This window comes from Rhinatrema bivittatum, chromosome 6 (assembly GCF_901001135.1).
Source record: "Rhinatrema bivittatum chromosome 6, aRhiBiv1.1, whole genome shotgun sequence".
Classification (NCBI taxonomy): domain Eukaryota; kingdom Metazoa; phylum Chordata; class Amphibia; order Gymnophiona; family Rhinatrematidae; genus Rhinatrema; species Rhinatrema bivittatum.
Genome location: NC_042620.1, coordinates 272,238,635 through 272,265,395, shown reverse-complemented (window position 1 = coordinate 272,265,395; position 26,761 = coordinate 272,238,635). Strand labels below are relative to the sequence as shown.

General features: G+C 45.1%; 1 protein-coding gene across 4 annotated transcripts in view; it reads left to right on the top strand.

Moving 5' to 3' along the window:
• TAF1 (TATA-box binding protein associated factor 1) overlaps positions 1-26,761 on the top strand; it is a 441,469-nt gene that overhangs the window by 63,927 nt on the left and 350,781 nt on the right. For all 4 annotated transcript variants that reach the window (XM_029607221.1, XM_029607219.1, XM_029607220.1 and 1 more), the window contains exons 5-6: positions 3,931-4,172; positions 23,915-24,130. In XM_029607221.1, the coding sequence (XP_029463081.1) occupies positions 3,931-4,172; positions 23,915-24,130 (458 nt within the window). The remainder of the gene's footprint in view (positions 1-3,930; positions 4,173-23,914; positions 24,131-26,761) is intronic.

Here is a 26,761-nt window from a genome sequence, read left to right as displayed (position 1 = left end):
TTTTTCAATGTTGAGGGATTTTTTCCTTTTTGAAAAGTGTTTAGGAAAATCAATAGAATATTTACTAGAGGTGATATCGTGTTTACATTTACTTTGTTATGGGACACTCTAGACTTCAGAATTTCCTCCATCTACAATTCAGTTCGCCATCAACTAGAACTGGATCCAGAGGCATTCCTTGCCTATTGAAAGAATTTGGCATAGCCAGCTTTAGCAAAGAAATATGAAATGAAAATGGTATCTTAAGAGTGTTGGGAGACTTCTGGTGATGACACAGAGCTGAGCAGTTGTCGACTCTCTCAGCTACTTGGAGTTCTGCAAAATCTTCTTTAATTTTAATTAAGCATTTCAACCTGCGAACTAATTATCAACTGAAATGCCTGCTTACAGACAAAAGTTAGATGGACTTTTCTGGGGATTCTACATCTTTTGATATGGCAGGAAGACAGAGAAAAGCAAGTTTGCTTCCTGTAAACAGTGTTTCCGTAGATAGCAGGATGAATTAGCCATTCTGTCATGGGACTGTCCGTCAGGCATTGGAGACAGAGCTTCACTAAGCTGTTACAGAGTTTAGCTCGGTGCAGCTGCGTGTGTGTTCCCACGCAGGAAGGCAGAGTCTCCTCAGTCTACACATAGCAGTAAGGGAAGGCCATCCAGGGAGGCGGGTGGGTCAGCATGGCTAATTCATCCTGCTATCTACGGAAACACCGTTTACAGTAAGCAAACTTGCTTTTTCCCGTCGATAGCAGGACTGAATTAACCATGCTGTCATGGGAGTCCCAAGCTCCCGGTCAAGCGAGGGATTATGTAGTGGTGTCATTTCTGCTCGAGTGTGACCTTGCAACTGTGGACAGCCCACCTGGAATGTTTACATGGCGAAATTCTTTAAACTGCTTGTCCCAGTTTGGCATCCTCAGATGTTCGCTGGTCCAGACAGTAATGGGATGTGAAGGTATGGAGAGATGACCAGGTGGCAGCCTGCAGATATCTCTAGGCTGAATATGTCGCAGGTGGGTCACCGAGGTGGAGACCGCTTGCAGTTGATGAGCATTTGGCTTTTGTTAGAGCTGAATGTCTATCTTGTTGTAGCAGAATTGAATACATTGCGATATCCAACTGGGAATCGTTCGTTTCGCCACTGGTAGTGCATTGAATGAAAAAGAACTTTCTCCAGTTAGTTTTAAACATGCTACTTGCTAACTTCATGGCATGCCCCCTAGTCCTTCTATTATCCGAAAGAGTAAATAACCGATTCACATCTACCTGTTCTAGACCTCTCATGATTTTAAACATCTCTATCATATCCCCCTCTCAGCTGTCTCTTCTCCAAGCTGAACAGTCCTAACCTTGCGATTTCCCCAGCCTGAGCATATCAAATTTGATGTGCACGTGTTTACCACCACCACCACCCCCCCAAAACGCTGCATCACAGAAAACAGAACAAGCAGGGATCCTGATAAGTAAACCCTGACAACAACAGTATGTCTAGAACCTCCTGGATACAGGAAGAATCCAAAGACCCACAAGTGTAGGCCAGTTAAGAATAGTAGTTATTTTATCTGGATCCATCTCAAACCCTTGAACCGAAATTATGTATCCCAAAAAGACGCCTTGCTTCTGTTCAAACACACATTTCTCAAACTTGGCATAAAGCTGGTGGTGGCAAAGACCAGAAAGGACCTCCACTATGGATGGCCAGGTCTGAGGAGAAAATCAATATGTCGTCAAGATAGGTCACTACATACTGAGAGAGGAGATCTAATAAAATAACATTGACAAAGGCTTGGAATACAGCGGGAATATTACACAGTCCAAAGGGCGAGACTGTGTACTTGTAGTGCCCATCTCTGATATTGAAGGCAGCCTTCCACTCATCACTCTGTTAGATTCAGATGAGGTTGTTGTCCCCCGCAAATCCAGCTTGGTGAAAACCTGGGCATTCTGGAGTGTATCAAAGAGTTCAGAGATTAGTAGCAAAGGATAACAATCTTTATTTATTTATTTATAAAACTTTTATATACCGTAGTTTGGAACATGCCGCACAACGGTTTACAATCAAGAAAAAATAGAAAATGCTAAAGCTGTAAAATAATAAAACTGGTGCTACAATTCAATACAATAAATAATAAATAATCAAGATCTTCATGCTCATCTTTTGAAGAAATTTCTTGATAATAAATACAAGGGGCTGTCTGGAGGCTTGCCCTAAAGGGGCGTGGTGGTACTGTAAGGATCCGTTGCTGAGTGCTCCTCCAGCCTGCAAGTGATGTTGTAGGCTTGGACGATCTGTTCTATCCTCCTAGCTCTGTGTTCCTTGTTTTCCTTTAAAACCAAACTAACCCAAAAGGTGAAATGTCCATACAAATCAGTTCAATGATTCTCTAATAGTATTGAGATAAAACTTGTATATAGTTACTAATAAAGGTACACTGTTTAAACTCACTCATTCATTAATTTGACCATCAAATATAGCAGAAGATGCCAAGTGTGCTCATTGTCAGGTGAGTATTTCATAGAAATACTGCATCAGGGACATATAGAGCAAACATTAGTTGTACAACTCAACATTAGTTAAAATGGTGGCAATGAAAGCAATATCACCAAACTGGATATATATCTCATACTTGAAAAGATCTGTTGAATCTCAACTAGAACATAAAATATATAGAGAATTATACTGTTCAAAATCTATATAGATGTGAACAATAACCAAGGGTATATGAGGTCAGGTGTCTGCCATGCATGTTGGCATTTCTTTGCAGTCTAACTGGAACCTGGGTGACACTGCGATTAAAAAAAAAAGTGTTGGCGGAATAACTACTAATCATACACTATGGGGGGTACATTTTTTTTTTTTAATTTTCTTTATTCATATTTTCAAGATTACATCTTTCAATATCCATTAAAGCATTAAATGGGGGTACATTTTAAAACACAGTGCGTGTGCATACTTTTGTTCGCACACCAGGCGCGAACAAAAGTATGCCGTATTTTATAAGATACGCGCGTAGCCGTCCGTAAACTATGCCTGACCAAAGGCATATTAGAGGTGGAATTGTTAATCCTACTACGATATTCACATAGGTGAATATGAGTACTTCTACTAGTGCGCCTGATGTATACTAAAGGGCAAATGCACTGTAACGCATAGAGCACATAAGAACATGCCATACTGGGTCAGACCAAGGGTCCATCAAGCCCAGCATCCTGTTTCCAACAGTGGCCAATCCAGACCATAAGAACCTGGCAAGTACCCAAAAACTAAGGGGTAGATTTTAATAAAGTACGCCCGCATGTACTTTTGTTCGCGCACCAGGCACGAACAAGAGTACGCCGGATTTTAATAGATACGCGCGTATCCTTTAAAATCCGGGGTCGGCGCACGCAAGGCTGTGCAAAATCGGCAGCCTGCACGCGCCGAGCCGCGCAGCCTGCCTCCGTTCCCTCCGAGGGAACTTTCTTTCCACCCCCCTGCACCTTCCCCCTACCTATCCCACCCCGCCAGCCCTATCTAAACCCCACCTACCTTTTTTTGAAGAGTTACGCCTGCCCCGGCTGCACGATTCCCCGGCCCGGGAGCACTTTCGGTGGCCTCGGCCACCCCCCCGAAATGTCCCCGGACCGGAACCACGCTTGCAGCCCCACCCCCGGATGGATAAATAAATAAAATGAGGAAACAGTTTTATCACACTCTCAAATAGAAAGAAATAAACTACAAAGGCACAATTAAGCAAAATAACTTCCCAAGTAGCAAGCCGACTCAGGGTGTTGGAGACCAAAATCTGGGATTGAACTAGATTTTCTGCATGGCCCATGCTGTGCATAGCCACTAAGCCACCAGGCTGGCCCAACATAATCTTTTTCTGATATTAATTGCGTTTGATGATAAGGGGCTGTATTTAAAAATGACTCGAGTTTATTCTTTTGTAGATTCCGAAGATGGAGATGGAATTATCTTGCCCTCCATCATTGCTCCTTCCTTGGCTGTTTCTGAAAAAGTAGACTTCAGCAGCTCCTCTGATTCTGAGTCTGAGATGGGGTCACAAGAATCAAGACAGGATCAGTTGAAGGAAGGAAAACTGACACTACCTCTGGCAGGAATCATGCAGAGAGATGCCACTAAGCAGCTGCCTAGTGTCACTGACCTCTTCCCAGAGTTCCGACCAGGAAAGGTATGGCACTTCCTATCTTCTGTCCCTAATCAGCACCTGTCCATCAGTCAGCAGGTTCTGAGACTGTTTGCCTAGGGTCAGCTTTTTTCAGTCAGGGAAGAGGGTATCTGGATGTGGTCAGCATTTGTTAGCAGGTTTTGAGGATGTCTGCTTGGGATTATCCCCCTATCATTAGTAAGATTCTGAAAGTGTTTGTCTGGCATAGATCCTGCCAGTGATTTCTGAGGATGTCTGCATGGAGCCAGCACCTGCTAGTCATCAGGTTTTTTCGGGTGTCTGCTGGGGTCAGCACCTTGGTGGGTTCTGAGGATGCCTACATAGTCACATGAAAACAGTCCAAAATAAATGCAGGCGTACAGAACCATTAATGGCAAAAAAAGGTTTTACAGAACAATAGTATTTGCACTCAAAACTGTCAATATCTCTTTACATTATTTTCAGAGAAAACTGTCAATTAATTATATATGAAGGGTGAAGCATCATAACATCCCTTGGATACTGAACTTTTTATTTTCAGTGTTTTCATTGCTGACAGGTTATAGATAATCATCGGTCCAATGTTCATTCAAATTTTTTTAGAATTTTTTTCTATATGCAGGCAGGGCACAATGAATGGGAAGTATGCGTCTTGATTTTTATAAGTATATGAAACAAATCTAAAAAAGAAATTTGAATGAACATTGGATCGATGATTATCTGTGACCTGTCAGTGATGATAACACTGAAAATAAAAAGTTCAGTATCCATGGGGTGCTATGATGGCCCACCTTTCATAAATAGACTGTTTTCTCTGAAAATATAGTAAAGAGATATTGATAGTTTTTAAGTGCAAATTCTATTGTTCGGTGTCTACATGATGCCAGCATCTGTTAAATCATTCACTTGATTTTGAAGGCTTCTGCCCAGGTCAGCTACTGTCAATTTATTTTCAGTCAGTAGATTTTGAGGGTCTTTGCTCATGACCAGCACCTGTCAGTCAGCAGGAGATATAACCTTCTAGGTGCTGCCTTATCCTTTTGCACTGAGATGTATCTCCAGGGATCTGTGCCCAGAACTGAAGGGTTAGGACAGCCGTTGTGGGTGATTCAGTCGTTAGGAAAGTAGATAGCTGGTGGCTGCTGGGCATGAGGATTGCTTGGTATCTTGCCTGCCTGGTGCGAAGGTAGCAAACCTCAGATGCCACCTAGATAAGATTTTAGAGTGCTAGGGAGAAGCCAGCTGTTGTGTTACATGTGGGTATGAATGACATAGAAAGGTGCAGAAGGGAGGTTCTGGAGGATAAATTTAGACTTTTAAGTAGGGAATTAAAATCCAAAACCTCTAGGATTGCATTCTCAGAAATGCAAACTCGTTCCACGTGTAGGAACCCAGAGGCAGGCTGAGCTCCAGAGTTTCAATAAATAGATAAGATGATGGTGCAGGAAAGGTGGTTTTTGATTTGCTAGGAATTGGGGAACATTCTGATGGGGTGAGCTCCATCTTAACCAGAGTGGAACCAAGCTGCTGGCATTAACTTTTAAAAATGAGATTGAGAGTTTCTAAACTAGAACACTGGGGAAAGATGACAGTCACTCAGCAGCACATGGTTTGGCGGGAATTATCTTCAAAAGATACTGGAAAACCAAGTAAGTTAGAATTTCCTGAACACTGTTCCCTCTAAGCTGTGCACAACTTTTCTTTGTGGCTGTGCATGGCTTTTACTCCTTCGTGCAGGGATCGGATTGGGCGGGGGTAAACCAAACCCCTACCTGATCTGATTTGCGGCATCACACTTCCCTACACACCTCCCAGGCAGCAGGAGTCGTGTTTATCCAAACGTCATCTCTTGGTGCCTCGGGGCCAGTCTTGCAGCTCTTACCGCGAGATCAGCCCCATGGCAGCAGGAGATGACGTTCGGATAAAAGCGATTCATACCACTGCCCACCCCACAACTTGGCAAATTCTCTGTGGAGCCTGTCCTGCGGTAGCTGAAGAGAAAGATAGCAAGAAAAGATGTGGAGGCTGTCAAAGGACCCCATCCCTCTGGTGGCAGAAGAGAGCAGAAAGACGCAGAGGCTGCCAATGTACCCCATTCCTCTGGTGGCAGAAGAGAGCAGGAAGACGCAGAGGCTGCCAACGGATCCCATTCCTCTGGAGGCAGAAGAGAGCAAGAAGACGCAGAGGCTGCCAGTTGATCCCATCCTGCTGGTGGCAGAAGAGAGCAGGAAGAAGCAGAGACTGCCAACGGACCCCCATCTCGCTGGTGGCCAAAAATGGAAGAGGATGTGATGGCTGCCAGCAGACCCCATCCCGCTGGTGGCTGAAGAGAAGAGAAGGACACGAAGACCGCCAGCAGACCCCATCCTGCTGGGGGCTGAAAACGGGGCCCAGGCCCTGTGTGTTTGTGTGTGGCTGGATGAGATTCTGAGTGGTGGGGTGGAAAATACTTGTGAGTGGGGGGTAACTGTGTGTGTTTTTGTAGGGGGGCTGACTGCTTGTGGGAGGTGATTGCTTGTGTGTATGTAGGGGGTGATTGCTTGTGTGTGTATGACTGTGTGTGGGTGGGGGGGTGAGTGCATGTGTATGTGGGGGTTGACTCTGTGTGTGTGGGTTAACTATGTATGAGGGAGTGAGTACATGTGTGGGGGGATGACTGATGGTATGTGTATATATTGGGGGCTGACTGTGTGTGTGTATGTGGGGGCTGACTGTGTGTGTGTATGTGGGGGTTGAATGTGTGTGGGTGTGAATTACTGCCTGTGTGTGCACGTGGGGCTGAGAACCACTGATTGTGTGTGTGAGACAAAGGAAGAAGACATAGGGGGCAGACTTACCCTCTTCTACAAAAGATGGGTCAAGATAACCTCGGACAAGCGAGTCCTAACCATCATTCGAGATGGATACTATCTGGACTTCCACAGCATCCCTCCAGACAAATTTGTGAGATCACCATGCCACTCCCACTCCAAGAGGATGGCAGTGGATACCACACTGGCAAGACTACTCGGCCTAAAGGCAATAACCCCGGTGCCCGCGCACCATCAAAATACTGGTCACTATTCCATCTATTTTATCATTCCCAAGAAGGAAGAAACGTTCCGGCCCATCCTGGACCTCAAGACCATCAATCATTACCTGAGGGTAATGGAAACCCTACGCTCAGTCATAAGGGCAGTACAGCCGGGAGAATTCCTGACCTCACTGGATCTATCCAAAGCCTATCTCCACATCCCGGTCCATCACGACCACCAGCGCTTCCTGCGCTTTGCAATACTGGACCATCATTACCAGTTCCGGGCACTACCCTTCGGCCTAGCTACCGCCCCTCGGACCTTCACCAAAATCATGGTGGCAGTGGCAGCAACACTGAGGAAAGAAGGAATCCTCGTACATCCTTACCTGGATGATTGGCTGATCAGGGCAAAATCTCCAGAGGATAGTCACCAGGCAACCACCAGAGTCAAGAATCTGCTGCAGAAACACGAGTGGGTCATCAACACAGGCAAGAGCTGCCTGCAGCCCTTCCAATCACTAGAGTACCTGGGAGTCCGGTTCGACACCAAGCAGGACAAGGTTGTCCTTCCCCCTCCGAGGAGAGGAAGCTGATGGGTCAGCTGCGAAAACTGTTGAGCTATGCTTGCCCCAAGGTATGGGACTACATCCAAATTCTCGGCCTCATGACGTCAACCTTGGAAGTCGTTCCATGGGCAAGGGCCCACATGTGCCCACTACAATGTTCCCTACTGTCACGATGGAACCCAACGTCCCAGAATTACTCCATTCACCTCCAGCTACCAGCAGAGGTTTGGACCCAGCTCCAATGGTGGCTTGAGGAAGATCACCTGAGCAAAGGAGTAAACCTATCCCCACCGAACTGGATCTTGCTCACCATGGATGTGAGCCTGCAAGGGTGGGGAGCCCACTGTCAGAAACTGACAGCCCAGGGGCAATGGGACAAGGAAGAGGCGGGATAGAACATAAACCGCCTGGAAGCCCGAGCAGTCAGACTAGCCTGTCTACGATTCGGCCACAGACTCCGGGGCGAGTCTGTCAGAGTCATGGCGGCCAACGCCACAACCGTTGCCTACATCAGCCGCCGGGAGGAACCAGAAGCCAACAGGTGTCCCTGGAGATAGACTTCCTCATGGCATGGGTGGAAATAAACCTGCAAGGGATTTCGGCCTCCCACATCGCGGGAAAAGACAACGTCTCTGTGGACTACCTCAGCAGAGAGAGCTTAGACCCAGGGGAATGGACGCTGTCGACCACAGCCTTCCAGTTGACAGTAAACCGCTGGGGAACCCCAGCCATGGATCTACTGGCAACCCGGTCCAATGCCCAAGTTCCCAAGTTCTTCAGCCGCAGGCGAGAACCGCAATCCCGGGGAATAGACTCCCTCATCCAGACCTGGCCACAGGAAGACCTGCTGTATGCGTTTCCCCCATGGCCACTGCTGGGCAGGATCATCCGCAAGATAGAACAAGATAGACGGCCATGGTACATAGACATGCGAAGACTTCATGCGGGGAACCCTCTGTGCCTACCCCCACACAGGGACCTCCTCCGGCAAGGACCGATCCTCCTCGAAGATCCGACTCTATTCTCTCTTACAGTCTGGCCCTTCAGAGGACTCAGCTGAAGAAGAGCAGATACTCTAAGGCAGTGATTGACTCCTTGCTTCAAGCATGCAAATTCTCCACATCACTAGCTTACATATGAATATAGAGAGTATTTGAAGCCTGGTGTGAGGACCGTGAGATTCTCCTGCGGACAGTCAAAATTCCCATGATCCTGGAATTTCTGCAGGATGTCTTGAAGAAGGGGTTGTCTCTCAACTCCCTCAAGGTTCAGGTGGCTAAGCTGGCCTGCTTCAGAGCCAAAGTGGACGGCATCAGTCTATCAACCCATCCAGATGTTTCCCACTTCCTGAGAGGGGTTAAACAAATCCGACCACCCTTAAAGTGGCCGGTGCCCCTATGGAATCTCAATCTAGTACTAGACTTCCTAGTGGGAACTTGCTTCAAACCAACATGCGGTCCGTCACTACTTCTCCTGACCTTGAAGACTGCATTCCTAGTGGCAATATGTTCAGCCCGTTGCATCTCCGAACTTCAAGCGCTATCCTGTTGGGAACCGTTCCTCATGTTCACACCGGGAGCCATACAGCTACACACTGTCCCTCCTTCCTACTGAAAGTGGTTTCTCAGTTTTATCTAAACCAAACCATCTCGCTGCCATCTCCAGACGAACATAAGCACTTGGAAGGCTCATGCCTTCTTCGCCATCTAAATGTTGGCAGACTCCTAGTCCGATACCTGGAAAGATTGGAATCTGTGCGATGGATGGACCACCTATTCGTCCTTCACAGCGGGAAGAAACAGGGGTAAGCGGCCTCGCAGGCAACCATAGCCCGCTGGATCAAAGAAGTAATCAAGGCGGCCTATGTAGAGGCAGGGAAGCCCCTACCTCTGCAAGTTAAGGCCCATTCATCAAGGGCCCAGGCAATGTCCTGGGCAGAAACCAAGATGCTGTGATCTGTCGAGCAGCGATGTGGTCCTCCATACACACCTTCTCCAGGTTCTACTGCCTGGATGTCCAGGCCTGGGAGGACACAACCTTTGCAAGGACAGTATTAAGTGGGCCATGGGCAGCCTCCCGCCCTGTTCGGGAGTAGCTTTTGTACATCCCATTGGTCCTGAGTCCATCTGGCTACACGCTAGGAAATGGAGACCTTAAATATCTGTCACGGGTGACATCATCTTCGGGGGACGCCCCCGAGGTTCGCGCCATTGCCAGTACTTCAGTCGGGGCCACGCCATGTGCGCGCCCCTAGGCCTCCAGGAATATGGCGGATAGCAGCATAGAGCCGGTCCGGGAACGCCCGAAGACTTGCCGCAAAAGGACGCCGCAGCAGCCAATCTTCCCGCGGTCGGAGAGAGAGGCAACAGAGAGGTAAGGAGGGCGGAGAGAGGGGGCACCGACGGACACAACAGTACCCCCCTTCAAGGGCGACTTGCTCTTTGGGTACCAGGCTTAGGTTTTGAAGGATGCGCAAGGTGGAATTGACGAAGCATCTCTTTGTCCAGGATTTTGGTCTGAGGCTCCCAAGAGATCACTTTGGGGCCAAAACCTTCCCACTTTAGAAGGTATTCAAAAGTCTTGCTTCTTTTACGAACATCCAGAATCTCTGTGATTTTAAGTTCTATTTCATCTTCTGTACTGAAGATCAGTGAGTCTTGAGAAATAGAAGATAGTTCATTAAGAGTTGAATCATCTTCGTCCTGATATATTGAAGAACATTCACTGGTTAGTACACTGTCCTCGTCTCGAGGTATTGAAGAACGTTCGCTGGTTATACATTGTCTTTGTCTCGAGGTATTGAAGAACATTCGCTGGTTATTGCATTGTCTTCTTTTTCCCTAAGGCAAATGTCCACACCGACTGGCGACTCTGATGGTTGAGTAAAGCCCTTCTGGAGATTTTTTCCCATATTTCACGACGTTGCCTTATTCTCAAAAGCTGTAAGAATGTTCACCTGTCCTTTCGGAGGCTCAGCTTTAGACTTCTGTCTTATGGCACAGTCATAGGACTCCAGTGGAGGAAGAATATCAACTACTTCTTTGGAGAAGATATCCCCGAAGGGGGTGCACTGGAACGGCAATCCCGGTACTGCTAGAGACACAGGTCAGGCATTAATAGATGATATCTCCGTAAGGCATTTCCCATGACATTCTGGGCCCAGTGGGAGAGATCCAGAGATGCCCAGTCGAATTGGGGTTGGTGTACTTGCAACCAAGGTAACCCCAGGACGATAGTGTGCACTGCTTTTTCCAGTACGAAGAAGGAGAGCGATTCCGTATGAAGAGCTCCTGTGTGGAGAGTAACTGATTCAGGTTGGCAAGTAACATCTCCCGGTAAGGGCTCTCCATGAATGGAGGATAATCGTAGTGGGTTTTTCAACTTGATGAAGGGAATCCTCAAATATTCCACTAGACTTCTGAGAATGAAGTTGCCTCCTGCCCCCGAATCCACCAGGGCAGGAGTCTGAACCGTAACTGGTCCATAGGTCAAGGAGACTGGGAGAGAGAGCGAAGGAGAGGGCGCAGTAAGGCCTAAAAATAGTTCTCCTGTAGGACTTTGGCCCGTTCGTGCTTTCGAACGAATAGAGCATGTAGAGACATCGTGGCCGGGCTGACCACAGTACATGCAAAGGCCACTCTTCTTCCGAAATCTTGTCTCTTTGGTAGTCAAGTGTCCACGACCAAGTTGCATAGGTTCATCTGTATCAGCAGCAGGGGTTACTGGAACCATCCGAGGTGTAGAGGCAGCACTGACCTGTTTCAACCTAGATACCACCCTAAGCCGGAGTTCCTTCACTTTGTCCCGGAGTCGTAGATCAATCCGAGTAGCTAAGGCTATTAATTCATCCAGGGAGTCAGGTGTTTGGCGAGCGGCCAGCCTGTCCTTCAAATGGTTATCCAGGCCTCTGCAGAAGAGAGTCTTGAGACATCTGGGGTCCCAGCAAAGTTCTGCCGCAAGAGTTTTGAACTCTGGCAAATTCAGCCAATGATCTGCTGCCTTGCTTCAAATCCACTAATGCAGAACCGGCAACAGAAGTTCGAGCAGGGTCATCAAAAACAGATTTAAACAAGTCCATAAATCCTTCTATGTCCTGCAAAATTGAGTCCTTGCATTCCCACAAGGTGGATGCCCAAGACAAGGCTCTACCATCCAGGTATGAAAGGATGTAGGTAGTCTTGGAGAGATCTGTAGGAAATAGAGACGGCTGTAAGGCAAAGTGCATGCAGCACTGGTTCAAAAAGCCCCGGGTCTTCTGGATTTCTCCGGAAAAGTGGATTGGAGCCGCCAGTGGTACAACAGTCTGTAAAGTTACCTCCGGTGACTGGCCGCCTTGGTTGGAGGCTGTGCCTTGAACCTTCGGTGTGTGTAGCTGATGAAATGCTGCTGTAGGTTTCTCCAAGGCGTCTTGCTGCTCCACAATGCGCTGGGCCGGGCCCGGTATGGCCTGCAAAGTACTGAGCTGTGCCGGATCCATGGAGTTAGCAATCTGTTCAGAATCTGCTATCAAACCGCTATCTGATGGGAGGAGCAATCAGATAGGAGTTAGCAATCTGTTGTGAATCTGCTAGGGAGTTAACAATCTGTTATCATTCGGAGTTAACATTCTGCATTGTATAGCAATCTGTTATAGTTAGGGATAGTTGTGGGTGGATCCTTGGGCCAGTGGCAGATGATCACGCCCCTGGGGGGGGGGAAGATCCCGAGAGGGACCACCAATCAGGCTCAGAGTTTGGAGACACACAGATAGTTCTTTTATTAAACAATATATTGAACTACCAGAGATGGCAGTAGTGAGCTGGAAAGCCTGGCTGGGCTGTAGTCCCTCAGATACTGGAACAGCGATCCCTGGAGGCTGAGCTGTAGAGAAATTGAGATATAGTGAATAGGCAGGGTATGCAGATGGTAACATTCACACAATGTCCTAATAAAGCCCAGGCGCTGAAATGTATAGGTCCTCGAGGAGCGAGTACCTGGTTCCAGGGAAAGCTCAGAGAGAACGATGGTAACTCACTGAAGTAGCTGATATAGTTGGTAGTGATGACTTCAGGCAGAAGAGTATATGAAGCAAGTCTGGGAACAAGGGCTCTTGAGGAGCGAGTACCGGTTCCAGACTGTCACCTGAAAAACAAAGGAGTGAGGCCCCTGAGGAGCGGGTACCTCTGGTAAGTCCGAGGAGGCAGAGTAGCTTAGGTAGCAAAACCCTTCCTAACTCGATGTGTTAGCAAATACTGAGAGCTTAAATATATGTCGCGGGGGACGCCCCCGAGGTTTGCGCCATTGCCGGTACTTTAGTCAGGGCTGCGCCACGCGTGCCCCTAGGCCTCCAGAAACATGGTGGATAGCAGCGTCAAGCCGGTCCGGGAACGCCCGAAGACTTGCGGCAAAAGGACGCCGTGGCAGCCAATTTTCCCGCGGTCGGAGAGGGAGGCACCAGAGAGGTAAGGATGGCGGAGAGAGGGCGTCGGGCACCGACGGACACAACATATTCAAGTTTGTGCAGGAAACGAGGAGCTCTGATGGCTAATCAAGGTGGCCCACAGTGCTACCCGCAAGCCTGAGGGAGAACTCAGCAACAGATCCTTATAAATGTAGGTTGCAGTTTTCTTCCAGTCAGGGAGAAGAGTGAAGCTTTCATTAGGGTAAACCAACTTTAACGGTGTGATGACATTTCAAATAATCATTCTCATGAGGTTGTACTGTAAACACCATTGCTGAGTCAGTGATGGAAGACAGCTCAATAGTCAGTCATTCATTCTGGAGATAATTGCTGGAACAACAAGGAAGGCATTAGCTATAAGAAATGAAGTGATTATAAAGTGGAGGATGAGTGTATATTTAGCAGCTGGTAAGATTAAGGCTCTTCTGGATTGTTGCTGTCAAAAGTACCCTGGAAGCCTTGCGTCTATGCGCTTCCATGTGGGTTTTGGTATGTGTTTGTAGAAGCCAATGCCCCCATGGGAGTATCCTGCTGCCAGCCTGCTGCTTTTGCTGATGTAATCTGTGCATCCCTCGCTACATGTTGGGTCTGTGAGCATTCCCATTAGGAGGGCTTTCTCCCAGGCAGCTTCCCTGGTTGTTTTTGGTACTTCCCTCTTGGTTCACCTCTATATCAATTCCTTGTCTCTCATTGATGTGCTCCCCTCTGCCACAGCTGGCCAGCTGTCTCCCCTTTCTCCCAAGCTGTGATGTAGCCCAGCCCATCCCTGCGGGGGTTGCTGTTGGAACCATTTCATAGCTGATCTCCCAAATGCAGACTGTGTTCCTGCACAGACTCTGCCATGTTCATTGTGGGAGGGAGGGGGGGGTGGTAATGCTTGTCTCAGACCATCCTGCCTCTTTTCCAGCCAAAGTAAAAGTTGCAGTGTTGATGGCAACACTGACCGACTGCCTCAGCCACATGAAGCAGCTCTGCCTCAGCAAGCGTCCCTGCCTCAGCCACGTGCAGCCTCTCAGTCCCTTGCCTGCTACAGTCCTCAAGATGGCTGGAAAACGCTGGAGCACATTGCTAGGACCACGGTTGCTAACATCTGGTTAAGTCCAACACGATGCTAAGGCTGGCCAGGAACAAAGAGGACAAAGTGAGCTGTGATGTTATCCAGCTGTGACAGCTCTCCCCCTCCCCTCGCTCAGACTGTGTGATCAGTGAGCTGGGAGACTGCTTGCCTTGAATGAGGAAAAGGACTGACGGGGGTGCGAGTCGGGCAGGAGGCCCTAATGCACCGCCGGAGTTATACCTGGTCGGGCCGTAGATAGGAATCCACCCTCGGCGCCTGGGCATGGGGCAAAGGCCCATGTATTTTTTGAAAGATGCTCTTTTAGCTATTATATCTGCTTTCACATTACCTTTTAACTATGGTTTAGCCTTCCTTCCATCTTTTCTAATGCATAGAGTACATCTGATCTGGGCTTCCAAGATGTTGTTTTTAAACATTGTCCATGCTTGATGTAGATTCTTAACCTTTGCTGCTGCTTTTTTCAGTTTTTTTCCTAACCATTTCCTCATTTTATCAGTAACCCTTCCATCTCATCGCCGTGATGTCCACCAAGTTCTGCAGTGTCTCCGGGAGCATCACCTATATGCCAAGTGGACAAATGCCTGTTCGAAAAAGAGAGTCTTATAGTTTCCAGCCGTGGTTTCTCCATGGATCCAAACAAACTAGAGAGCATCTGTGACTGGCCTCAACCAACTGGACTGCAGGATCTCCAAAGATTTTTGGGGTTCGCAAATTGTTACCAACATTGCATACCTAATTATTCCCCGATTGCAGCTCCCCTTACAGCCCTCACACGCAAGGGAGCCAATAAAAAGAATTGGACCCCCAAGGCCGTGGCAGCCTTTCAGGACCTAAAGGAAGCATTTCTACAGGAACCCTGCTTGCACCATTCGGACCCTAATCGCCCCCTTCATCCTGAAGATGGATGTATCCTCAGTAGGAGCTGGGGCCGTATTGAGTCAGTACTCTCCTAAAGGCACTCTGCATCCGTGTTCTTTCTTTTCCCGGGAGTTCTCTGCTGCTGAATGTAACTACGGAATAGGTGACAGAGAACGCCTCGCTATCAAGCTAGCCCTTGAGGAATGGCGCCAGTAGCTGGAGGGCGCACAACACCGGTTCACGATCTACACTGATCATTAAAATCTCGAACACCTGCAACATGCCTAACTTCTGAATGCCCAACAGGCCTGCTGGTCCCTCTTCTTCACCTGCTTCAATTTCAACTTGAGGTATAGTCCAGCAGACAAGAATGCTCGGGCTGATGCCCTATCTCACTCCTTTCTGCCAAAGGATCTTCATCAAAGCACATCACAGATCAAGCACGAATTCTTCTGTCCATCTCCCAGACTGTTCCTCCAGGGAAGAGGCGCCGAAACAAGGTGTTGGAATGGTCCCACGACTCCCGTGTGGCAGTTCACCCTGGTCGGGCTCGGACTCTCACTCCTCTTCAACGCTACTATTGGTGGCCCCAAATGTGACGCAATGTCCGAGCCTATGTGGACTCTTGTCCCACCTGCGCACAGCAGAAACCGTTGGCAGCCCTGGGGTCTGGGGGCTGTTACAGCCATTGCTGGCCCCCCATGGAACCCTGGACCCACTTGTCCACCGATTTTGTGTCGCAGAAGATTTCTTTAGTGAATTCCCTCCAGTTATTAAATCAGATTTGATCATGTTGTGACCACTGTTGCCAAGTGGCTCCAACGCTGTTACCTCTCGCACCACATCCTGCTTTCCACTAAGGATTAGGTCTAAAATAGTTTTCCCTTTTGTTGTTTCTTGTACCAACTGCTCCATGAAGCATTCATCTATTTCATCTAAGAACTTTACATCTCTAGCATGTCCCTTATGTGACATCCACTTAGTCAATACAGGGGTATATGAATTCGCCCACTATTACTGTGCTGCTGTTAGCTTCTCTAATTTATTTTAGCATTTCATGGTCTGTCTGTTCATTCTGGCCAGGTGGACTGTATTACACCCTTACTACTATTTTATTCCCCTTTTTCACCTGAAATTTCTGTCCATAAAGATTCAACATTGATTTTGTTTCCTGCAGAATGTTTATTCTGTTTGACTCAATGCCTTCTTTAATATATAGTGCCACCCCTCCACCAATTTGATCCATCCCATCATTTCGATATAATTTGCATCTTGATATCACATGTCCCATTGGTTATTCTCCTTCCACCAGGTCTCTGAGATGCCAGTTATATCTACCTCTTCATCCACTAATCACTGTAATTCTTCCATCTTATTTTATTCTTCTAGTATTTGTATACAGACATTTAAAATGATTTTCATTTGTTTTAACAACCTACTTACCAGTTAACAGGGTTAATTTGGAATCTTTCTGCTCTTTACTTAAATGCATCTGGTTCATTTTAGCATTTATTACAACCACTTTCCTGGGATGCCGTAAATACCCTGTTCTCTTAGTATCCTTCATAGGTACATCTTCTATTTTAAAGGCTGTTCTATCTCCTTTTTAAAGATTCATTTCACTCTGGTTAAAACGAAGCCCATCCTTTTGGAAAATGCCCCTGCCCCCTTCCCCAAAATGATGCTCAGCTCCTAAAAAACCTAAAACCCTCTTCCCTGCACCATCGTCTCATCTATACATTGAGTCTATGGAGCTCTGCCTGCCTCCGGTATCCTACACTGGAATTAGGAGCATTTCTGAGAATGCTACCCTGGAAGTTCTGGATTTCAACTTTCTACCTAGACTTAATGCTAGAGTATTAAAAGCCACTGAGATTTCTAACAGTACAAGGATAAAACTCTGTCCCACATCAAGTAATGATCTAATTATATCAGGGCTAGAGAGTAGCAGAATCTCAATACTTAATGATTTGTTCTCTTTAGGTTGTCAGTTTGCTCTATTAGTTCTTCTATTTTCACTTTAATTAGCTTTAGTTCCTCTGAGACATCGCCATAAAAGGATTAATCCCGTGTGGGTATCTAACCACATCCTCCTCGATAAAGATCAAAGCAGAGAATTTATTTATTTATTTATTTTTTCCCCTTTTGTATGTTTATGTTTAAACGTTTTTATTGAGTTTTAGAGTTAACAGTAATAACAACATCACTGGGGAGAACAGGGCACTTGGCTCTCCCCAGCTTTGAACAACAAATACAGCAACAGTTACCTCAATAATCCCCTTAACCCCCCCTCCCCTCCCCTCCCCCCCACTCATCAAGGGATATCAGTCTGTTATATTATAACATTATAACATTGTAACATTGTGACAGTAGAGTTGGAGCATCAATACTTCCGTAGAAAATTAATCATTAACCACCAGACTTCGGGACCTCGAGGAAAGTGATTGAATATAGGGTTGCCACACCTTCATAAACCGCTTTCTGATCAGGACCAACCTCTGGACCCGGGGCAAATCACTTGCAGTGGGGCCCTGGAACACTAAAATTAGTGTTGGAGATGGAACTACCATGGCGGTGTGGGGTTTCCCATGGTGCTGTGCCCAGTTCAGCTGCCCCTTTCCCCTCTGCCAAGGAAGGCTCTGCTTGTCATCCACTATGAATCCCTTTTACCCTTGGTCATCTAGCAGTCCAACTATTTACATTCTGTGATGGTGTAGTCGGCTGGAGGTTTGACTCCAAAGTCAGGGGTGGCCTGTGTGTAGACATGATGAGTCTGGTGGCTTCTGACTGAAGCAGAGATAGGTAACTTCTACCTACATCAGCTACCTTCCCTTTGGTTGAACTCTCAGGTGCTGGCAGCCATCAGGATCTGACAGGAACAACAGGAAATACAAGATATACACTAAGATAATATAGAACCCAAACCTGAAGCCATGAAGGCACCCACAGTAGCAGGGCAGGACCATTGCAGGAAAAATTGGAGACAGGCAGGTACCCACAGAAGCAGTATTTATTTATTTATTTAGGATTTTTATATACCGACCTTCTCAATACAAGTATCAAATCAGGTCGGTTTCCAAAGAACAAAACTGTCGCGGTTAAGGCGTTACAATAAACAGAGTTTCTGAACATAGGAACATCAATAAATATTACATAGACAACAGTAACTCGTCAAAATAACGTGGATAAATATAGGGAATGGCTAAATAGGGGTAGTGTAACTTGGGATATACAGTTAATGGAAAAATGTGTATATGGGCGCAAACATGAGTAGTGCAAGAGCTCGAAGAACTAATGCATCAACAGAAGAGTGTTTTCAATACAGGTGGGCTGTCCAGATCATGGGCAGTTGCGGAGCTTATGGTGGACTATTTTGCTCTTTGACCGGTGTCAGAATGTTCCTGTGATTCTGGATAGGCTTGCCGGAAGAGCCATGTTTTTAGGTTTTTCTTAAAAGTTAGATGGCAAGTCTCTTGGCGTAGATCCGGCGGTAATGAGTTCCAGAGGGTGGGCCCGGCTGTGGAGAGTGCTCGTTTTTTAGTGAAGTTTTCATCGGGGGGGCATATAAGGAACCTTTGTAGTTGTATCTGATAGGTCTTTGTGATGTGTGAGGGCGGAGTTGCGAGTTTAGATTTAGTTTGGCGATGCCCATAATATCCTTGTGAATCATTGATAGTGTCTTGAAGGTAATTCTGGCTTTTATAGGAAGCCATTGAAGGCTGTGAAGGATAGGTGTGATGTGGGCTCTTTTATTTGTGTTGGTAAGTAACCTCGCCGCAGCGTTCTGCACCATCTATAAGGGTTTTGTAGATAAGAGCGGGAGACCTAGCAGTAAAGAGTTGCAGTAGTCTAACTTAGACAGAATTATAGATTGGACTACTAGACGGAAGTCACTAAAGTGAAGGAGTGGTTTCAGATTTTTTAGCACTTGCAGTTTGAAATAACATTCTTTAGTTGTGTTGATAATGAAGGATTTAAGGTTGAATTTATTGTCGAGACGCACCCCTAGGTCTCTGACGGAAGGGGAGTGGTTGATAGATAATTTTGTGAATTGTGTTGCGCTTTGGGAGTTGATAACAGTTGATGACAGTATAGAACCACTTCAGGATGACTAGATACATGGAACAAATTAGGACTGGATGGAATACATCCTAGAGTACTGAAAGAACTGAAAAATGAAATTATGGACCTATTATTATTAATCTATAATCTATCATTAAAATCAGGTACAGCACCTAAAGAGTGGAGGGTAGCCAATATAATATTAGTTTTTAAAAAGGATTCCAAATGTGATCCAAGAAACTACAGATTGGTGAGCCTGACATCAGTGCAGGGAAAAATGATTGAAACTGCTGAGCATATAGATAGTCATTGTTTAATGGAACTAGCCCAACATAGATTAGGCAAGGGAAGTCTTGCCTCATTAATCTGCTACATTTTTTTGAAGGTAGGAATAGACATGTAGATAAAGGTGAACCGTTCACATAGTGTACCTGGACTTTCAGAAACCATTTGACAAAGTACCTCATGAGGAAATTAGAAAGTCATGGGATAGGAGTCAATATGGATTAAGACCTGGTTAAAAGATAGAAAACAGAGAGTAGGGCTAAATGGTCACCTTTCTCATTGGTGAAAGGTTACTAGCAGAGTGCCCTAGAGATCTGTGCTGAGATCGATGCTGTTTAAAATATTTGTAAATGCCCTAGAAATGGGAATAATGAATGAGATGGACAAATTTGCTAATGATGCAAAATTATTCAACATTGTTAAATCATAAGAGTACTGTAAGAAATTGCAAGAGGACCTTGCGAGAATGAGAAACTGGGCATCTAAATGGCAGGTGACATTTAATGTGGACAAGTGCAAAGAGATGCACATAGGGAAGAGCAACCCAAATTATAATTACACGATGTAACGTTCCACATTGGCTGTCACCACCCAGGAAAAAGATCTAGATGTCATCGAGGATAATATGTTGAATTCTTCTGCTCAGTGTGCGGCAGCCAAGAAAGCAAATAGAATGCTCGGAATTATTTGGAGAATAAAACAATATCATAATGCCTCTATAGGGCTCCATGAGTCAACTGCAGCTTGAATACTGTATGTAGTTCTGGTCACCGCATCTCAAAAAAGATATAGCAGAATTAGAAAAGATGCAGAGAAGGGTGACAAAAATGAAAAAGGGGGTGGAACTATTTCTCTATGAGGAAGGGCTGAAGAGGTTAGGGCTTTTCAGCTTGGAGAAGAGATGAATGAGGGGAGATATGATAGAGGTCTATAAAATAATGAGTAGATTGGAACGGGTATGTGAATCGGTTGTTTACACTTTCAAAAAGTAGAAAGAATAGGGGACATTCAATGAAGTTACTAGGTGATATGTTTAAGACAAATAGGAGATAATACTTTTTTTTTTACTCAGCATATAATTAAATTCTGGAATTCGTTGCCAGAGAATGTGGTAGAAGCTGTTAGTGTAGTTGGGTTTAGAAAAAATTTGGACAAGTTCCTGGGAAAAAAGTCTATAAACCATTATTAAGATGGTCTTGGGGAAATCCACTGCTTGTCCCTGGGATAAATGTCATAAAATCTATTGAAGTTAGGAATCTTGCCAGGTACTTGTGACTTAGCTTGGCAACTGTTGGAAACAGGATATTTTCTTGATGGACCTTTGGTCTGACCCAGCATGGCAACTCTTATGTTCATAAAACATTGCACAGTGTCTAGGACTGTAAAGACCAAACATAGGACCAAGCTCTGACTTAGCACAGACTGTGAGCTTAGAATATAACTGTGTGCAGACAGGAACAAGATAGCTGCCAGCAGGAAGTATGGCCATAGAGTTGGAAGGACTAATCACATAGTCCAAGAGGCCCATCAAGGCCCTCTGCTGGTGGGAGACAAGAACTGCCCACAAGGTCTCACATTACTCCCATCCTGTAAAAGGGTATACTTCGCGCACACCCCCAGGATCTCAGACTCACCTCATGATGGTAAAGTCCCATATAGAGGTGGGGGTTAAAATAAGGCCCAGGCACAGTTGGCCTGAAGTCATGGACAGTTGCAGTCGAAGTCCCTAGAGCAGCTGCTGCTGGGATATTTGGATCTGGATCTGGAGTCATTAACTTGACCTAAGCAAAATATGGAGTTGTTGAGATGTCTGGGACTGGAATCTCTGGGTCAGGATCTGGCGTCACTGAGACTACTGGAACAGGATTCCTTGGGGTAGGATCTGGAGTTGCTGAGACAACAGGGACTAGATTCTGATGCTCCGGAATGGCATCTACCGACAAAGATGTCCCAGCACCAGTGTAAAGATCTTGAAATAGTCCAACACTGCTTTTGGGAACATGTAGTGCATCGTTTGAATTTTCACTGGTTTTGTTTCCATTTAAAATAATCTGTTATTTCCTGTTAAGGATGTGATCTTTTCTTATTTGCCTTGTATGGATTCTTAGATCTTTTAAAGATGCACTTTTCGTATAACAAAACTTTTCTTATGCAGGTCCTAATTTCTGGAATCATCTTCCTGTTGTCTTGTGTAAACTAGATATACTTTTTTTCTGGAAGATAATCATTGCTTTCTGCTTTGCTATGGCTTTTGATGCTTTTGTCAATTAGTTATGAAAGATGAGTTCTGTTTTTTTTTTCTTTGTAATTTGCTCGTTGATTAGGGCTGATTCTCTTTGGGTTGGATATGAGTTTTAGATTAATTACTTGCCTATTTCAAGCCTGAACTCAGATGAGTTACATTCAGGTACAGTAGTTATTTCCCTGCCTCAGGGGACTTAAAATCTAACTGGTACCTGAGGCAGTGGAAGGTGAGGTGATTTGCCCAAGGTCACAAGGAAGAAGAAGGAAGACGCAGGATTTGAAGCTTGGTTTCTTTGGTTCTTAACTTGCTGCTTTAATCTCTAGGTTAGTCCTCCATTCAACTGCTGAGTATTTTGGATGACTATAGGATTATTATTTCTTGGTTTTTATTTTTATTATTTTTGTTTTATTTTATTATGTTTTGTTTAATTTTGATTGTATTTGTATCAATGCATGCACCTTCATCTGTGTAATTTATTTATTTAAAACGTTTTGTAGACCGCCTGTCCAACAATGTGAGCATTTTACAGGGTAACAATAATAAAAATGAAACAACAATCTAAATACAAACATACAATAGTATTGAGAGATGGACTTGGCAAAGCAAATAATTACTGAGCCAGGCTATCGCCAGTAGAAAAATTAACATTTTGCTTGATAGCTCACTGCCATTGATCATTACCTTGCATTACATCTTACCAAACACTTATTTAAGTAACAGTATCTTCAATTGTTCTCTAAAGACAAAAACTTTATACAGTTCTAAAATTATATCTTTGCCATATGCGTGTCCTAAATATAAATAAGCTTTGCTCAACTCTCAGTTCATTAGGTAATATCTAGAACATAATTGTTATGAATGATTGATGCTTAATACAGTGTGATGTTGTGTGGAGTGTGATGCTTAATACAGTGTGGAGTGTGATGCTTAATACAGTGTGATGCTTAATACAGTGTGGAGTGTGATGCTTAATACAGTTTAAAATACAGTCCTTTAAATGTATTAGGGTATTTTATTCTGTTTGAGGGCAGTGATACACTTGATGTATATATGAGAGGAGAGGGAAAAAATGTATGGCATGAAATGTTCTTATGTTCTTCTTATGTTCTTAAATAATGGTGCTGCAATGACTGTTTCAGATATTATTCACCTGAGAGAGTTATATAGGGGCCAATGTAATAAGCTGCACTAAAGCTGCCACAGGTTTTTGCTCGTACTTGCGCATGTCTCTGTATGCGATTTTCCCGCGCTAGTCTTATGCGTGTATGTAATAGTGTTCAGCATGGGAAAACTGTGTGCATAAACCCGCTTAAAAACCCGTGGCTGTTTTTGTGCAAGTGCATGCAAATGGCATGCAAAGGAGGCAATTAACTATTCATGGGCTATGCAGGGAGCCACGCATCAGTTAGTGCTGGTTTTTGTACGCGGGTTTTTTAGCGCCTGGGTCAGGGCAGGAGTTAAGTTAAAGCGCATATCTGAAGGCCGGTTTACTCCATTGCAGGCATTAGTGTGATTGTGTGTCCATGCAGCTCTGGGGATAATCATGGATTACCTTCACTTTTCCCGGATGCTGTGGTACATTTTGCTGGTCGGCTGAAGAAATCTCTGCTGCATTTCCCGCGCTTACCTGTATCTGCCGGTTCAGCTGCCATGCAGTCAGAGACGGAACATGAAGGGGTTAGACAGTGCTGTACCCATCGTCAGTCCCACTCCCAGACCACCAATTTCTTCATTGTTTTATGAAAGGGGAAGGCTTTCACCCAGAGAATCACTCATGGGCCACCACATTAATGCAGGTTTCTGCGTGGTTTATTACATAGGGTCTTGAGCATGCATATTTGCGCACAATTTCACATGTATCTTACTTTAGCATGGTTTTTCTGCATGCATCTCATTTGCATACCCATCCTTTATTACGTCCCAGGAGGAGCCTGCTTTTGCCACATGCACTAAAAAAAATATGCACAGACAACTAGCACTGATTTCTCCCCAGTTCTTATTACATCGGCCCCCATACTTTCTTAATATGCCTGATGTGGCATGTTTAAGACTTTAGAAGGGGAGAAGATTTTAAAAAGATGGGTAAAGTGGTAAAATGTTACAGACCAGGGTAGAGCTCCCAATAAATACTGTAACTAAACAAATATAACGCTTCTTGTCATTTGAAGTACATTTTTTTCCTCGTGCAGAAAGTTTACGTTCCCTCTGTGTTACAGGTGCTGCGTTTTCTTCGTCTGTTTGGACCAGGTAAGAATGTGCTGTCAGTTTGGCGCAGTGCACGTAAGAAAAGAAAGAAGAAACATCGAGAACTGAACCAGGAAATTCAGCCACAGGAAGGAGAGGGAGTAGAGTCGACTGTGGGAAAAAAGTCTCCGTGGGAGTACGAATTTGCTCCTCCTCCTCCCCCAGAACATTGTCTGTCAGATGACGAGGTGAGTGGAGAAGATGCTTCCTGAGCTTTAAAAACAGACTAGAGCCCTTCAGCACTTAAGTGGCCTTCTGGTGAAAAAGTAGCTTAAGGTGAGATTCTTTCTGGATCCAGGCTGGTCTAGTGATGGCAACACCTGAAAGAATCATTGCAGAACTGAACATTTAGTGGGAGTTTTCAGAGAGATTGTCCTTTGCTAAATGGATGTTCACCTGCAGAGAAAATTGCTCCCTGCCCCAAACTGGGGAAAGTGGTGGCAGGAGAGGCAGGGTTAGGTCAGACCCATTCAAGTATTTGTGGGGATTTTCATGTTAAAATCTCTGTGCACCTCAAGGTGTTTTGAGGCCAAAAACTCCTTCGCCTCTTAGGGTCCTCGGCTATCTTCTGCTTTCTTCAGCTGTACTCTGTCTTCCCACCCAGTTCCTTTTTGGTCTCTCTGGTAGTCTGATGTCATGTGACACACTCACACAAATATGAGAGAGAGCCACGATTGTAAGTTCAGGCTGTTGAAGAGGCTGGCAGAGCAGCAGTACTGGGATCAGCTGTTTCACAATCCAAATCTGAAAGAGTTACAAAGATGCTGTATCACAAAGCATATATTGTTAGTTAAGTAAGTAGCATGCTCTACATTCTCAAAGCAGTTCTGATTTACTTGTTAATCATTTAGCGACTGACTAAAAGCCCTGTTTAGAGCTATTGCATCCCTTCTGAGGTCCATGGTATTACTGAAGAGATGGAGAGTCCACACTTAAGCCTGGTAGTCCTCATTAGGCGTTGAAGCTGAAAACATCCCAGGGTTGGTCTGATGGTAAATATATAGTAGCTGTGTTTCATGGTACACTGTAAGAACCACGGAACACAAGAGCAGATACCGCACTCAGCAGTAATTATAACAACCACCACGTTCACTACTTATAGGCTGAAGTGGAAGTTAGGGTCTTCCCTACAGACCCCGGGACTTTCCTTGGCCGAATGGACTCCTTTTTCATCAGTGCAAGACCTGCAATACAGTCATTGGGGTGCTGCCAGGGGAATGATTGCCAGTTGGCTCCCCAGATTTTGAAGTTTCTCTCAACCTGGACACCTCCAGCAATACCAGCCTAGGTGATATATCCATCAAGGCCTGAACATAGGGGGTGACAGGTGACATTAGACTTTAAACACTAAAAGGTGAATTTTAAAAGCCTGGCGTGTGCCAAAACTGCGAGGGCTGGCACGTGCCAAGCGGATTTTAAAAGCTGCCTGCCTGTGCACATATCTCCAACTATGCACACAGATGAAAAGTTCCAAAACGGGTGTGGGTGGGGCTTCCTGAATTTCAACTTGAAATTAGTGTGTAAATACGCGCACACCAGGGTCTCTTGCCACGTACCTTTACTTCTGCTATGGAGAATGTGCAAGCTGTAAAACAAAATTGAGACAGAAAAGCGGGTTTTAAGGGTCGTGTCTAACAGGGGAGAAGGGAGGCTATGAAACTAGGGAAATTTGGAAGTCCTATCTCTTAACTGAGCAAAATGGTAATGAACTGGGAAAATGGCATTGGTGCATGTGGCTTTCAAAATCCCTCCACTTATGTGGTACATAAGAACATAAGACTTGCCATACTGGGTCAGACCAAGGGTCCATTAAGCCCAGTATCCTCTTTTCAAGAGTGACCAATCTAGGTCACAAGTACCTGGTGGGATCCCAAGGGGTAGATAGATTCCAAGCTGCTTATCCCAAGAATAAGCAGTGCTTTTCTGCAGCTCTACCTTAATAATTGTTAATGGGCTTTTCCTCCAGGAGCTTGTCCAAACCTTTTTTAAATGCAGCTATTGTAATAGCTTTTACCACATCCTCTGGCAACGAATTCCAGAGCTTAATTATGCATTGAGTAAAAAAATATTTTTTCTTATTAGTTTTAAATTTATTACCTAGTAGCTTCATTGTGTGTCCCCTGGTCTTTGTACTTTTTGAAAAAGTAAACTCGTTACATTCCACTCTACTATTTTATTGACCTCTATCATATCTTCCCTGAGCCATCTCTTCTTCAAGCTAAAGAGTCCTAACCTCTTTAGCCTTTCTTCATAAGGGAATTCTTCCATCCCCTTTATCACCTTGGTCGCCCTTCTCTGTACCTTTTCTAATTCTGCTACATCTTTCTTGAGATGTGGTGACCAGAACTGAACACAGTACTCAAGATGAGGTTGCACCAAGGAGCGATACAGAGGCTTTATGATATTCTCTGTTTTATTCTCTATTCCTTTCCTAATAATCCCTAGCATTCTATTTGCTTTCTTAGCGGCTGCTGCACACTGAGCAGAAGCTTTCAACATTATTTTCAACAATGACACCTAGATCCTTTTCCTGAGTGGGAACTCCTAATGTGGAACCTTGCATTTTGTAGCTATAATTTGTGTTACTCTTCCCCAATTGTATCACTTTGTATTTGTCTACATTAAATTTCATTTGCATGCCCAGTCTCCCAGTTTTGCAATGTCCTCTTGCAATTTCTCACAATCCTCTTGTGATTTGACAATGTTGAATAATTTTGTGTCATTGGCAAATTTGATCACCTCACTTGCTGTTCCTATTTCCAGGTCATTTATAAATATACTAGCCATTAAGCCCGTAAGAATGGGCTACATTAAAAAAA